Below are 15,043 nucleotides of genomic sequence, written 5' to 3' on the forward strand. Positions count from 1 at the left end.
TTCTACCCCTGAAAACTTCCTGGTGAATTTTGCATTTTTCCAACAAACATTTTGTTGAAAAATCCCAAGGAAGCTTTTAATTCATAAATCTTCATCTATTTCAACTGGGAGTGAGGGTATCGAGCACCCCTAAAAACCAAGCCTGGAGTGTCTTAAGACTGGGCCCCATAAATTGAGCCAACCAAACTTAGCAATGACATTTTGCTTATTTCAGGCTATTTCTCTGATGGTGTCTCCATTTCCCAAAACAAAAGTTTGGCCTGATCTCGCACTCACCAAGTCAGAGGAAAGTCTCCTATTGCCTTTAATAGAAATTGGCAAGGGCCCATGTGCAGCATTTGTAAACGCTCAGCAAGCAATGTTTGTCTCTCTATTATCGGGTAATTTTCCATACATTTAACAGAGCTGAGGCCTTTCATTGTTTTGTTCCTGCCTTATTCCTAGTCCTAGCTGAATAATTTCTACCTTTCTGAACTCTTTCTAAGGCACAATATTATTTTCTCTCTGTATTGCATAGCTCCATTGTTTATTCTACTCATTCTGTGCATGAATTACCTATTGACATCAGTGGACGCTCAGCACAGAATAAGAGCAGGTATGCAATGCAGGACAGAAAGAGTTTTGCTTTTAGATCAGTGGATCTTTGTATTGTCTTACAGCTCCAGTTTGTTTTCTACTCATTCCCTTTGACGTTTGCATACATAAAATAAGATCTAATAAGTAATTCTTCAATAATTCTTATAATTACCAAAAAAGCAATTTGGGTTCGGTATCAAAAAATGGTAGTCCTCACTGATGAGTGGTCTTAGAAATTATTCCGCTGATTTTTCATTATATGAGTGTAATTTGACTAATACACAGCTGCACAAACACAGCCTGATAGCAGGCAGTACCTCTGATTCATGCCTCCAGTGTTAATGAGTGACAAGGATTTGCCGGGGTCAAGTGTGCCATACTGGTGCCTCGTCAGAGGGACATTCTTCTTGCCAGGAGGAAACTTATGAAGATCCTAAATGTAACCAGTCTGTTTCTAATTATATGTCACTTTTACTGATGAACTCCTGGGATGAATAGGGCTGTACACAATTGCCCGATTTTATATTTTTGTTAGTCTCTAAGCTGCTACAGGACTACTTGTAGTTTTTAATTGTGTTTGTTCTGGAGAAAAATGTATTGTTGAAGTGGGTCAACTGTGGAAATATTATTAGTAATTAAAGCAATGTCTTATATTGTTTTATCGCCTTTAATCCTGAGGTGGTGTTATGCTGCAAAAGATTTTGATGGAAAGCATTACTTTTATTTATTTTACAAAGATGTACGTCCCCACTGAAAGGTGGCCACATGTGGGACAAAAAGAAGCATCAACTAGCACAACACAATGTTTCGTGAGAGTGGGAAGAGAAGAAACTTGATAAAGGACACAAGGACAAGCCCCGTCTCTTGCAGAATGCGTTGTGGAATCTCTAATGGCCTCAAAGGCAGGTTTTCAGATGGTGTAAATTGGCAATGGTCTAATGAATTCAAATAAGGCTTTGCCAATTTACACCAGAGGTAGATTAGGTCCTGACTTTTTCATGTGAATTATTGAGTTTGAGGATTAGCAAAATGAGAATTAGTTGAAGATCTGCTGTGTTCTCAGTAAGACAAAGTTAAGGTTAAAAAAAAAAAGCCTTTTGTTTTTCCATGTGGTTGCATGAATGGTTAGTGAATCATCTTAGGAGATATTTAATTTAAATGGTAAAGGGCCAAATTGTGAGCTTGATTACTATAGGATACATTCAGAATAGCTTAATTTACTTGATAATTTTAAGTATCAGAGGGGTAGCCGTGTTAGTCTGGATCTGCAAAAGCGACAAGGAGTCCTGTAGCACGTTATAGACTAACAGATGTATTGGAGCATAAGCTTTCGTGGGCCAAGACCCACCCACATGCATCTGACGAAGTGGGTCTTGGCCCACGAAAGCTTATGCTCCAATACATCTGTTAGTCTATAACGTGCTACAGGACTCCTTTGATAATTTCATTTACTCTTTTTACTCAATACAAAGAGAGGAGTAGGGGGATACATATTGATAAACTTTAGTAATGCACATCTTTGTTGTTTTCAAAGAGTTTGTCAGAAGAAACATCCCAAACACCAGACTAGAGTCATTCTGAATTTCAGATGGAGACGTGGGGGTGGAAAGGTGCCGAATGGCTGGAAAGGTGCTGAATCAGAGATGTTGCATTTCAGCTAAAACTAAGGATCAGCAATAGAGCTAAGCAGATTTACACCATCTGAGGAGCTGGCCAGAGCACTCAGGCAATGCTTGTGCTGTACTCGGTAATTAAAGTTGACTGGTATCCAGACTCTGGCAATATTAATCTGCTCTGCAGTGATACGTAAAAAACCACCACCACAAAAGCAGGCCCTCTTGCTAAGGAGATAAATATTTGTATATGATTATCAATTTATTTATAACAATAGGGAGAGAGAATGCTTGGAACACAATTATTCATAAAGGCTGACTTTTTACAATATATTGAAAACAACTGCACTTTCTGTAGCTGCCCACACTTTGTTTAAATTGGCAAGCTAGGTTTGTTTCTTAAACTGTGTCACTTCCATGATGAATGTAGGTTTTGTCCAGAATTTTTAATCTCCAAGATAACACACCAATGAAATGTAGAATCGAATAGGAATAATGCTTTACAAGGCTTGTGTGAGCTTTTGGTGACATCTGACTTTCTCAGAGCACCAAATCCTGCAGGCCTTTCAGGGCATGTCTACACAGCAGGACAAAAGTCAAATTTAGCTATGCAACTTCAGCGATGTCAATTGCGTAGCTGAAGTCAAAATAGCTTAACTCGGCTTTTGTCGCTCTCTATGCAGTAGGAAGTCGAAGGAAGAACACTCTTCCTTCTCATTCCCTTACTCCTCATGAAATGAGGGTTACAAGAGTTGAAGTAAGAAATCCTGCAGCTTGACATTATTTCTAAACAATGGCTTGCTGTGTAGACGCGCTCTTTGTTATTTCAGAATAACATCAGAATTTCGAAATAATGCGGCTGTGTAGACAAGCCCTCTCAGGCCAATGGTCTTATGGAATAGCACTATTCCCATTTTGCCTCAGGGCTTGATAGAGGTGGTTGGACTGTGGGTATTTTTTCCTTGTATTGGAAGTATTGGGGCAGGAGGGGGCAAAAGGCTTTTTTTAACCTTACTTTGTCTTACTGAGAACACAGCAGATCTTCAACTAATTCCCATTTTGCTAATCCTCAAGCTCAATAATTCACATGAAAAAGTCAGGACCTAATCTACCTCTGGTATAAATAGCAAAGCCTTATCTGAATTCATTAGACCATTGCCAATTTATACCATCTGAAAATCTGATCCTGCAAGTTGCTGAGTACTTCCTGCAAAGCTTTAGCTACTAGTGCACTCAATGGGAGTTGAAAATGTTCAGCATTCCGCTGGGCCTGACTCTTTGTATTTTGTATTGTATTATTTTTTGGTCTGAAAGGTGGAATAACCTCTTGTCTAGTAATAAGCTAGTAAGGGCAAATACAGGCTAGTTAGTGTGCTGCATGAGTGACCCTCCTTCATCTCAGTGGGTCACAAGATTGTCATAATCAAGACAGTCTTCCAGGATAGGGTAGTTTTGCTACCTTGAATCTGTGGGGTGTGCCAACTGAACCGTAGCAGCACTCAGACTGGATGCAGAGTGAGCACACAGCTTTGGGTACGTCTACACTAGCCCCCTAGATCGATGTAGGGAGGCTAATGAGGGCGACCAAAATTGCAAATCAAGCCTGGGATTTAAATATCCCGTGCTTGATTTGCATGTTCCCATCCGGTTGCCATTTTCGAAATTGACTAGCCTGAAGAAACTGCCCGCGTCTACACGTGGCAGTGAAACAGGATTCAGATTTAAAGCCCTAACTCGAATTAGCTAGTATTCCTCCTTCAATGAGGTTCACCAGCTAATTCGACTTAGGGGCTTTAAATCGGAATCCCGTTTCACTGCCACGTGTAGACACGGGCAGTTACTTCGGGCTAGTCAATTTTGAAAATGGCAACCGGCCGAGAACATGCAAATCAAGCGCGGGATATTTAAATCCCGGGCTTGATTTGCAATTTCGGTCACCCTCATTAGCCTCTCTAGATCGATCTAGGGGGCTAGTGTAGACGTACCCATAGTCATCGTTGTGTGCAGTCAGCACGCATGTTACTTCACGTGGCCTTGATTTAAGTGTATATCACTTTTGTAATCCTGGTTGGAATAAAACGATGCGGATGAAAGCCAGTGGCATCTAGCAACCCTGTGCGTGGGCAACAGTAAACAAAATATCTCATGGACCACACATGGAACCCCAGTGGGCCGCATGTGACCTTCAGGCCACAGGTTCAGGTGCCTATCACTGTATAAGCCATTTAGAACAGGGGTTCTCTAACTTTTTCCACAGTTGTAAGATAGCTCAACAACGAAATTGCCAACCTCGGCACATTTTTCTACAGTAAAGTCTTGTTAGGAAATATTGTATGTGTTTTAGCTATATTTTAATGCAGTTAAGTAAATGGAATAAGGAAAAGGAGCTGGTATCTTGTCACCAGTTCACCGCCAAGTGCTCCATTGGCACTTGTTGACTTGATCAACAAGCTGGCTTCATAGTGATATCAGAAACAGTGTGGGGCTGTGTTCTTATGACATGATACTTAGACAAAATGTAGTTAAGACAAAATGCAGTTGTCGTTGCCTACAGGCCACATTTGATCACCTTACTAACAATGGATAGAACTTCCTTCCACAGGTTGACTGCAATAGGACTATGGCAGTGCCATTCAGCGGTCATGAGAGCAGTTCATTCTGGCCCTAATCTAATTGATGATTTAGTCAGAACTGTTTCAACCAAATATAGCTGCATGTAGTACATTAAGGATAATGTCACTGGACTCATATTTAGTACAGGGAATAGGCAGCAGCAGCGACTTCTAGATAAAGCAGAGGTATTTATAGATAATGAATGGTGAAGCAAAGAAGATGTAATTTTTTGCACTCAAGAAACATTGATTTTGACACACCATTCCATTAAAGCAACTTTTCTTCTGGTTTACCAGGTGATTGATGCACAGTGTACTCGGTGTAATCTTTTTGTATGATGGATGTGGGTGTCATAAAGTAATAGCTACTCATTGTACTAGAATTTAATACAAATTTTAAAAGTTCTCTGGATTAGACCTGCTGTGTGCTTCAGCCAATGAAATAAATAGCAAGAAATGAAAAACTTCATGTCCTTGTTGCAATGTTAGCTCATCTACCTTACACAGGTAGTACTTCTGATTACTAGTTAAGGGCCAAACTGTCCATGCCAACATAAAGGAGGAGGAGGATGTATGGGAAGATGTAGTTTAGTATATTGATATTGAATTTTAGCCATAGGCTATTGCACACAATAAAATAAAAACAAATTTTAAATCGATGCTGTTGCAAAAAAAATCTAATTATAAAAATACAAATTAACAACACAACAAACTGCAGCAAAGGAGGTTTAGGTTGGACATTAGAAAAACTTCTGAACTGTGAGGGTGGTTAAACACTGGAATAAATTGCCTAGAGAGGTTGTGGAATCGCCATCACTAGACATATTTAAGAGCAGGTTAGACGGACATTTATCAGGGATTGTCTAGATGATGCTTAGTCCTGCCACGAGGGCAGGGGACTGGACTTGATGGCCTCTTGAGGTCCCTTCCAGTTCGAGTATTTTATGATTCTATGATGAGTTTAGACATCCCTAAAATCAGTTACACCATGAAAATCACTAACAAGAAATAGAAAACATGATTAAAATATTAGGCATATATTATTTCATTTAGGTCAAAAGTAGTCTCTTATATTTTTGTTTGTTATTTTATGTCTGCTCAGGCAAACACAGTGACAGCTCTTACACAGCAAATATTCTGATTTCTGTGCTGATGTGGTAAAGGGCATCTGGGCCAGTAATGAAGGTAGCCATTTATTTCTCAGGTGGTAACACTACTTACAAGACGACAAACAGATGGTAAATCTTCAGCCTGGCCAGACTAGCAAGGCAAACACAATTGCTTTGCATTACTAGCATACCTCCCTTCCAGATGCATAGTTTGGAAAGAGAGACCTGTAAGAGGAGTTGAATTGGTGGGGGGCAAGGGAGGGAAAAGGTGATAGAACTCTTCCAGGCTCTGCCCATGTGAGTCACTGTTCACAGTAGACTGCCTAGCTGTTCATAACATAATATTCCCATGGGGTTTTTGACTCCTCTTCCTTAGTGAGTCTGGGGGCTCTGCTTGGCTCTGTCATATTAATTTAGATGGACTGAAGAGCTCAAAGAATCAAAGGTATTAACATGACCCTGCCGTTGCAACTGTCAAATATTAAACAGTTTTCGATTGTTTGTCATCTGATGTGGAGACCTCAGCCTGCTTACTACCTCAGTGGCAAAGACATAATTAAAAAACCTTGTAACATTCCATTAAATATACAGGAAAGGGCAAAACAGCTAAAGCTTTTGGAATGCAAAGCAGCAAGCAAGGCTTTCCTGTTAACAGCTTGGTTTTTTGTTCCTTTTCCCTTTAGTTGCAGAGATCCTTTAGAAGGAAACCTCCTAATTAGGAGGAAAATAAGTTTTTGTGCATCCAAAAATACTGCCCACTTGAGTTACCAACACTCAAGTGAATTGTGCTGGTCAACGACCCTTAGGATTGCCAATTTTGGTTGGCTGTATTTCTGGGGGCTTCATCGTGTGACATAATCTTCTACTTACATGTTTATCTTTAATTCCTTGAGACTCCAGGATAAAGATGAGAGGTTGGGAACCCTAAGGATCCTTCAGCTTCTTTCTTATATAAGGAATGAAATATTTAATGGTTCTGTCATGTAAATGATGACTGGGCAGCCCACTTACACTTCTTCTGAGATGCATTGTAGCAGGTCACAGTTCTCAGAATCATTGTTCCAGACTTTCTACAAGTTCAGATGCAACCATAAAAGCTAGAGACTTTCCTAATGATTTTTAAATGAAAATTGAGATTCTGGAGAACAAGGCAGGTCCAGAGAGGTACATGGTATATTGATTCATACTGGCTATAGCCCTGATAATAGATATGGGGCCAGTACTGTGTATTTCCTTCCCCAGTGCAGTGGGAAAACCGGGAAGGATATGTGGCTGTCTACATTACTCAGAGAAGATTGTAACTCATGAGCTAGCCCTAGACTGTTTAAATGTAATATTTTAATATTAGAGCTTGTTTAAAAATAGTGAAGACTTTTCACAAAATAATTGAATTTTCCCCCACATGTTTTGAAAAGGAATGATTTGTCAGTTATTTGAAATGTAAATATTTTAATTGAATTTTTTGTCACTTAAATTTTTTGGTGCCTCCCCTCCCACTCTCTTTAATTATTTTCCATCTTTTTCTAGTTTGCCACTGCAAAAGGAAGGGAAGAGGGAGAAAGCAGGCAGGGGGAAAACCTCAAAAGTCAAAGTATTTTTGGTTTTGTGTTACTTTAACAATGGAAAACTTAAAAAGTGTTATATTTGCAGTGTAATTTTTTTAATTTGAAACATTTCAGTTGGCAATTTTTTAATGTAGAGTATGAAAACTGGGGGTAAGTTTGTGTTGTAATAGGCCATTAAGTGTGGCAATCCTAAATCTTTCTAATGTTTACATTGTAATATTTCCAAAATATATGCTACTTGATACAACACTGGTCTTCAGCAAAATGACAGTATTTGTCAACAGATACATCAGTGAAGTTACTGCTCTTTCTAAGCTTAATGTGAAACTTCTCTATCTTGGATAATAATGTGAGGAGCTGAGTATGTTTAGTCCTCATGGATTTCAGTGGGGGTTGTAGAACATTAGTATCTCATAGGATTAAGCCCTTATGTAGGGCTGGGCAAAATATGGCTGGGGGGGGAGGCTGGATCTGGCCCGCCAACCCACTGGATCCAGCCCTCAGGCCACCCTGCCGGGAACCTCAGCCATACAGCTGCTGCGGTTTAAAGAACAGTCCATGGGGCTCTCTACTCTGCTGGGAGGGGGAGGCTTCGTGCGATCTCCCAGCCCGCAGCCCAGTCCTCAGCTCCTATATGCAGGAAACAACCAGCCAATAGAAATTGACCCCAGTCAACTTCTCGGGTTGCATTGGCTGGAAACAAACAGCCAATAGGACCTGAGAGATTGGCCTGGGAGATGGGGGCTGCACAAGCCTCTTTCCTTTCCCAGAGCTGAGAACCATGTGCAGGGAACAAGCCTGCAATTTAAAATGATGTGGGGATGAAGCAGGCAGGGAGCCTAGCTTGCCTTGGTGGTGTTGCAGGCTTACATAAGTGCCTCCCAGTCAGAGACTGTCCCTGGCACCCCTGCCCCTTCCACATCCCAACTATCTCCCCCACGTCACCATCCCAACTCTCTGCACCTCCCTACCCCAGGTCACAACTCCCACCCAGACCCTCTAACCCCTTCTACAGTCCTCCCCCAGGCCAGAATCCTCTCCTGCACCCAAACAGCCTCCCTGGCTCTACACCCCAATCTCCTGCCCCAAGTCACAACCCCCTTCTCCACCCAAACTCCCTCTCAGACCTCACACTATCTCCTGCACCCCAGTCCTTACCCCATGTACCCTTCTGCACCCAATCTCCACCCTAGACCCTGCACCTCCTCCACAGAAAAATGTGGTCCTTGACTTTCCAAAATCTTGGAGTGGCCCCCCACCAAAAATTATTGCCCACCCCTGCCCTTATGTCTTGGGCCATGTCTACCCTACAAGGTCTATAGTGGTGTATAGCTAAAGTGCCATAACTATTCCGGCATAACTTTGTAGTGTAGACACAGCCTACAGCAGGGGTGGGAAAATACCAGCCCATGAGCCAGATCTGGTCCACCAGGGTTAGCTCCCGGTGGGCTGCCCCTGCTATTTACCTGTGCCGCTCCAACTCCCGTTGCTGAGAAAGGCAATCCATGGCCAAAGGGAGCTGCAATCACTGGTACCTGTGGAGGTGCAAGTAAATACAGCAGCAGTGGCCTGCCAGACACTAACTGTGAACCACCATCATTGTATTGTCCACTTCTGGCCTACAGCAACAAAGGGTGTTCTTCTGGCACTGTCAGAACAATACCTGATTCAACAGAAGCATTCTCCTGATGATCTAGCTGGGTTTATGCTATGGGTTTATGCTGGCATAGCTAATGGCACTCACATCCCTGAACTCCATAGCTTAGTTGACCTGAACTTTCAGAGAAGACAACACATTTCTCAAGAAGGGAAGTATTTTGTCACCTTAACATGGACAGGAGTCCTCAGACTCTCTCAAAAGTACATTTGTTTGCTTATGAACATACTAAAAGGAACTTTGCTGTATCTGTGCCAGCATTATGAGGTTTTATGTTGGACTGTATTTTGAACTTCTATTCAAGCTCAAACACATTTCTCTCAGTATTAACCAGGTTCTTGTTTTTCTCTCTTAGGTTGCGGTCTTTGGTAAAGCAGCTAGAGAGAGGAGAGGCTTCAGTTGTAGACCTAAAAAAGAATTTGGAATATGCAGCAACTGTACTTGAATCAGTATACATTGATGAAACTAGGTGAGTTAACTACTCCTGTGTATTGATATTTTGTATTATCCAAACAAAGGTGTAGTTTACATATCAATTGGGAAACTAGAAGTCTAATGGTTTCCGTGACAGGTACAGTTGCTATCATTCTTAGGTGAGAGTCCATGATCTGAACTATCCTTTTAAGGTAGCCATCCACGTGAGGACTGAGGCTAACTAGTTTGGCAAACTTCTGTTTCTACCCATTGAAGTGCATAAATAGGTGACTTCTGCCAAATTGATCATGCCAAGCCATTTCACCAGAATTAAATTTACTTCTGCAGAAGCATCTTGGGCAAAATGTCCAAAACTTAAAAAGAAGTGATCATCTGATTGTCATTTGGAAATGTTATAAATCTCAATCAGCTAAAACGTATGACAAAATGGGGATTATGACTATTGAAAAGCTGACAATGAGAAATCACAGGAGAGTAATGGAGCTCTGTGTCAGTGTGCTGATTCTCTTGTTTATCAGCCTCAGAGTGAGCTTCACAATCTGGCATAGGGCTATGCAAGAAAATAAACAATCTGTTATTGATTCTCAAAAATGTGTTCTATTAGGGATTTTTTTAAAGAGTAAATTTTTAACAACTGTTTTAATTAGAGTGTGTCTGAGATGTAATAAACTTGTGTTAAGAGCCCTCCATTTGCCCATTTTCCGCTCCCCTCCAGGCGTTTATTGGACACAGAAGATGAGCTCAGTGATATTCAGTCAGACTCCGTGCCCTCTGAGGTCCGAGATTGGTTGGCCTCCACCTTTACGCGACAGATGGGGATGATGCTTAAAAGGTCTGAAGAAAAGCCACGGTTCAGGAGCATTGTCCATGCTGTGCAAGCTGGGATATTCGTGGAGAGGTAAAGGAAGATTTAATTATTCTGCTTCAGTGGCTGGCACCACAGATTGTCGGTTTTAATATTAGAAGAAGGCGATTTTTATTTTGCTTTTATTGTCAAATAGAGCTGAGCAAGGACTGGAAAACTGGGACTAAATAATTGATCATAAATGGAATTTTCACATAGGCATCCGTTATTAGCATAATACAGATCTAGTACTATAACTAGTATCATTTTGGCTTTTCCCCTTTTTTTAATTTATGCCTTCAGGGGCCAAAGGGAGGAAGAGAATACATGGCTTCAGATACTTCTCTGATAGTAATAAGAGGTCAGTTCAGTCCCTCATATAACTCTGTCTCTGTGGTCCAGTAAAACTTATAAATGATGGACAGTTGGCTAGTGTAAACCAAATCAAACCTATATTTCTTCATCCCCAGCTTGAACTACAGGAGTCATTGAGAATATCCAGTCTATAATCAGTTTGAAGATTCAAAACTCAGGAGTCTACCAACCCAGTAAAACTCCCTCAGTTTTCTCCATTGCTGATTCCTGAAGCTTGCACAAATTCACACCTGTTGAGCTAGATGGAACCTAATTTCAAATATTGGAACCTTTGAAAACATTTTGCTGTTTTCTGGATACAGGAAGGCCCAGTGTCCAACTTCTAATGTTGCCCCTGTCTTTAGTGGGGAATTTCCCTTTCCTAACATTCTATTTCTTCAAAACAGAATATGGAGTCACATATATGTAATATGGCACGTGTAATCTGCTTTCTCTTTCGAAAGAGGAATGTAAATGAAGCCGATTGAAAATTCAAATGAAGTACGGATTTACAAATCTTGTGTTCCATATGCATAATCGCGTGAAAGCGCTTTTTCAAAAAAGGGTTTTTCGAAAAAGAAACCACAGTCTAGATAGAGTTCTTTCGGGGGAAAAAAACCCTTTTTCGAAAGAACCCGTACTCCTGAATAATTGAGGTGTACAGGTTCTTTCGAAAAAGGGGTATTTTTTTTGAAAGAACCCTATCTAGACTGTGGTTTCTTTTTTGAAGAACCTTGTTTTGAAAAAGCACTCTCATGCGATTATGCAAATGAAGCTTGAGATTTGTAAATCCACACTTCATTTGAATTTTTGATCGGCTTCATTTACATTCCTCTTTCAAAAGAGGAATGTAGTTTAGATACAGCTTATATACAGGTTGGACCTCGCTGGTCTAGCACCCATAGGACCTGACTGGTCCCGAACGAGGGGATTTCCCGGACCAGGGAATGTCCTTACCCTCCTGGCCTGGCTTGCCACCGGGCGAGGGTTCCAGCCTTCCCCTGCTACTGCCTCCACTCCCTGGGGTTACTTAGATGCTGCTGGCTCCACTGCTGCCGGGGTAGAGTGCCACAGCTGGAGCTCCGCAGCCGGGGCCATAGTTCAGCAGCTACCAGTCTCTATGGCTGGGGCTGGAATTGCACAGCTAGGGCTTGGGCAGAGGGCTGGGACTGGAGTTCCATAGCTGCTGCTGGGGCCAGAACTCCCCACTATGTTGCCCGTTCTCCCCTGCCCCCCCCCCACACACTGGTTTGCCAGTGTCCCCTAATTCACTCCTGCCCCATTGCCAGACCTCCCTGTTCCTGGGCTCTGTGGGCAAGGAACGTCCATGGTCTATGCTGGACCACAGATGTTGCCAGACCAGAGATTCCCGGTTAAGGGAGGTACAGCCTGTATACTCAGGGCCAAATTCAGACAACGTGTAAGCAGACACATCCCAGTTATATACAGTGATATTGAATGCGCTTATGGTAGGGCAGAACTGGACTGTCAGAATATTAACTGAACTTTTTTGTAGCATTTTACAATATTTTGTTTTTTATAGTATATTTTAATAGGAGTTGTTCACGTCTATCATAGCAAGTTAACAATACTGTTTATCAGAATTTCACTGATGATCTACCAATCTTCACGGTATTAGAGTCCGTTAGACAGCTTTGGTAGCCATTATACCACTGGCCACATAGAAACATGGTGGTTTCTTCCAACATACTTATAGAATGATTTCTATCAATATACTTGCATATTCAGAAATTTGTCATACATGTGTTAAGAATACCAGCACGTGTCTAAAAGATATGCTGGTGCACTAGTCAATGCTTTAGTTCAGAAAACATATCTCACCATTTTGACAAGCTCTACTATGTATCCCAACCACCAAAGTATTTGTTGAAAACCATTTACTCAATGCATTTGGCATTTTTTTCTGTTTTTGAATTATTTTTTACAGATGTAGTCAGTATTTGCAATTGTTCAGTAAGTAGATTTTATGAACATCCTAGAGCCTGTGTGTTGTTCACGAACAGCTCATAACAAATAATCAGTGGATTACTGCATGTTCTACCATCTGTTGTTCAGAATTCAAGGACAGTTATCTAAATCACATGATCAGAGATGGGTAATGGATTAAAACCTATATTTGTGAGGAAAAATTAAAATTTCAAAGTTGTTTTAATTTCAAAGGTCTCAAAACTAGCACTTATTATTTTTCAACTTTTTGTCGTTTTTTTCAATTACTTCTTTAAAACGTTTATTCAAATATTACCAGTTATTGAAATATTTAATTTACCGAAGGCCTGGGAAATCATATATGGTATAATTGTCACTGGTAATAATTGTGTAAATGTATCTCCATTGGCTCTTACATTCTTTGCATGTAGAGAAGGGTAAAGTAATCAATCCCCTATAGTCTTGTTCAGCAAAGCACTGAAGTATGTGGTTAACTTTGAGCACTTGTACAAACCCATTAAAGTCAATGGGACTTGAGCATATTCTTCACCCCTAACACATGATCAGGTACTTTGTTGAATTTACTTTGGTGCCATTTACTAGAGTCGGGCAAAATCTTTTATTCTAAACTTTTTCAGGGAAAAACACTAAAATGTTTTGAAAATTTGTGTTGGTTTCACGGAGCTGTTTAGAGAAAAAAACAACATATTCAGGAAAATTCAAAACATTTGTTCTGACATTTTCAAAGAAAGTGTTACAATTTTGGGAGGAGGGGTTCAAAATGACTTTCTGCTTCACAATTTCTTTTGTTTATTTTTAAAAATTCAAAAACATTAAAAAGTCTCAAAACTGAACTTAAACATTTAGTTTTCTGTTGAACAGAATAGTTCATGTTACCCAAATCTACATTTTTGATGTTTTAATTCACCAATTTTTTTTTTCACTTTTGGTTCAACCTAAAGCAAATATTTGTTTTGAAGTTTTGGACTTGACAGTAACCCTCCCCCCCAAATCTGTTATTTATCCAGCTTTTCTGATTAAACCCTTTGGATACACCTACACAGATAAACAACACAAGACTGCATGGAGCTTTCATATAAAAGACCAAAATAATCCACGGGAAAAGCTATACCATACAGGAGCTGAATAAGTCCAGTCAACTGACTTGACATGTTTACAAAAGCTCTATTTGAAAAGCATTCTGCCCTGGGCCAGAGAGGACTGAGAGATCCATTGTGGGCAGTTGCTGTGGGAGAATAGGGAAGTGTTATATTCCTGAAAAACTGCCCCTCTGCTTGATCAAGATGAGGCATTGGCAGATGCTGAGAGAAATCCTATCTAGTCTTTTTTGTCCCGGAAGACTGTGGCCATAGTATGTGTTGTGGAGTGAGAAGTCTGTAAAATGGGGAAAATTAAGGTAATCCTTAATAATCTAATAAATAGACGGAGGATATGTGCAGGGAAGGATGAAAGAAGAATTACAGTCTTTTTTTCTAGACTGTATAACGTCTATTGAAAAGAACATTGACGAATCCTTGGTTCTTCTATTTTGTTTTCTCTCTTCATTTTATTTACTTTATCTTGGTAGAATGTACAGACGGACATCAAATATGGTTGGCCTGAGCTACCCACCAGCTGTGATTGGAGTGCTGAAGGTAATGCTGCTGAAAGTGTCATTTAACAGATGGTGGTAAAGTATTATGGTTTGGTGGGGTCCAGTCTTTTAATTCTCCCACTCACAGACATTAATTGGTTACTGACCTGTGGGAAAATTCTTTCTCTTGAGAAAAAAAACAGTTCAAGAATCTGGCCAATTTCAAATGATAAAGAGGCCTGGGAGGATAAGACCATTGATCTGTGGGAAATTACAATACTCATGGAAACAGAACTGAGTGGGAATCAACTTGAGACTTTGATAGTAAATAAAAGATACTACAATCCTTGAGCTTAACTGAGGAGTGACTTGTTCCCAGGTGTGTGTTTTAACATGGAAAGACTGAGTTATTCGGTGAAGATGTGTTATGCTTGAGATTACTGTTCATGTCAACAAGGACCATGGAGCTCGTGAACTCACTGGCCGTTTATGTGAACTATTGAGAAAACCCAGGCATGATATAGTAATGGTAATGGATAATGCCTTTTTACTGGTCTCTATTATATTAGGGATGAGAGAGTCAACACAAATCTTTGTCTTTCTTTGTGTTGAGCTGAAGTATGCTTTGAAGAATTTCTGCCAAGCCAGCACTGTAGTTTAGCTAGCAGTTCATCACCTGTCCGTAAATTGGATAACCCACCCTTCACAATGAGACAGAGGTACCTCTGACTTTGTCT

At 40.5% G+C, this 15,043-nt stretch overlaps 1 protein-coding gene across 11 annotated transcripts in view; it reads left to right on the forward strand.

Moving 5' to 3' along the window:
* The window catches only part of PDE1C (phosphodiesterase 1C), a 442,200-nt gene that overhangs the window by 315,438 nt on the left and 111,719 nt on the right, over positions 1-15,043 (forward strand). For all 11 annotated transcript variants that reach the window (XM_075921776.1, XM_006124030.3, XM_075921778.1 and 8 more), the window contains 3 exons: positions 9,488-9,601; positions 10,283-10,465; positions 14,301-14,367. In XM_075921776.1, the coding sequence (XP_075777891.1) occupies positions 9,488-9,601; positions 10,283-10,465; positions 14,301-14,367 (364 nt within the window). The remainder of the gene's footprint in view (positions 1-9,487; positions 9,602-10,282; positions 10,466-14,300; positions 14,368-15,043) is intronic.

The sequence above is a fragment of the Pelodiscus sinensis genome, chromosome 2 (assembly GCF_049634645.1).
Source record: "Pelodiscus sinensis isolate JC-2024 chromosome 2, ASM4963464v1, whole genome shotgun sequence".
Taxonomy (NCBI): domain Eukaryota; kingdom Metazoa; phylum Chordata; order Testudines; family Trionychidae; genus Pelodiscus; species Pelodiscus sinensis.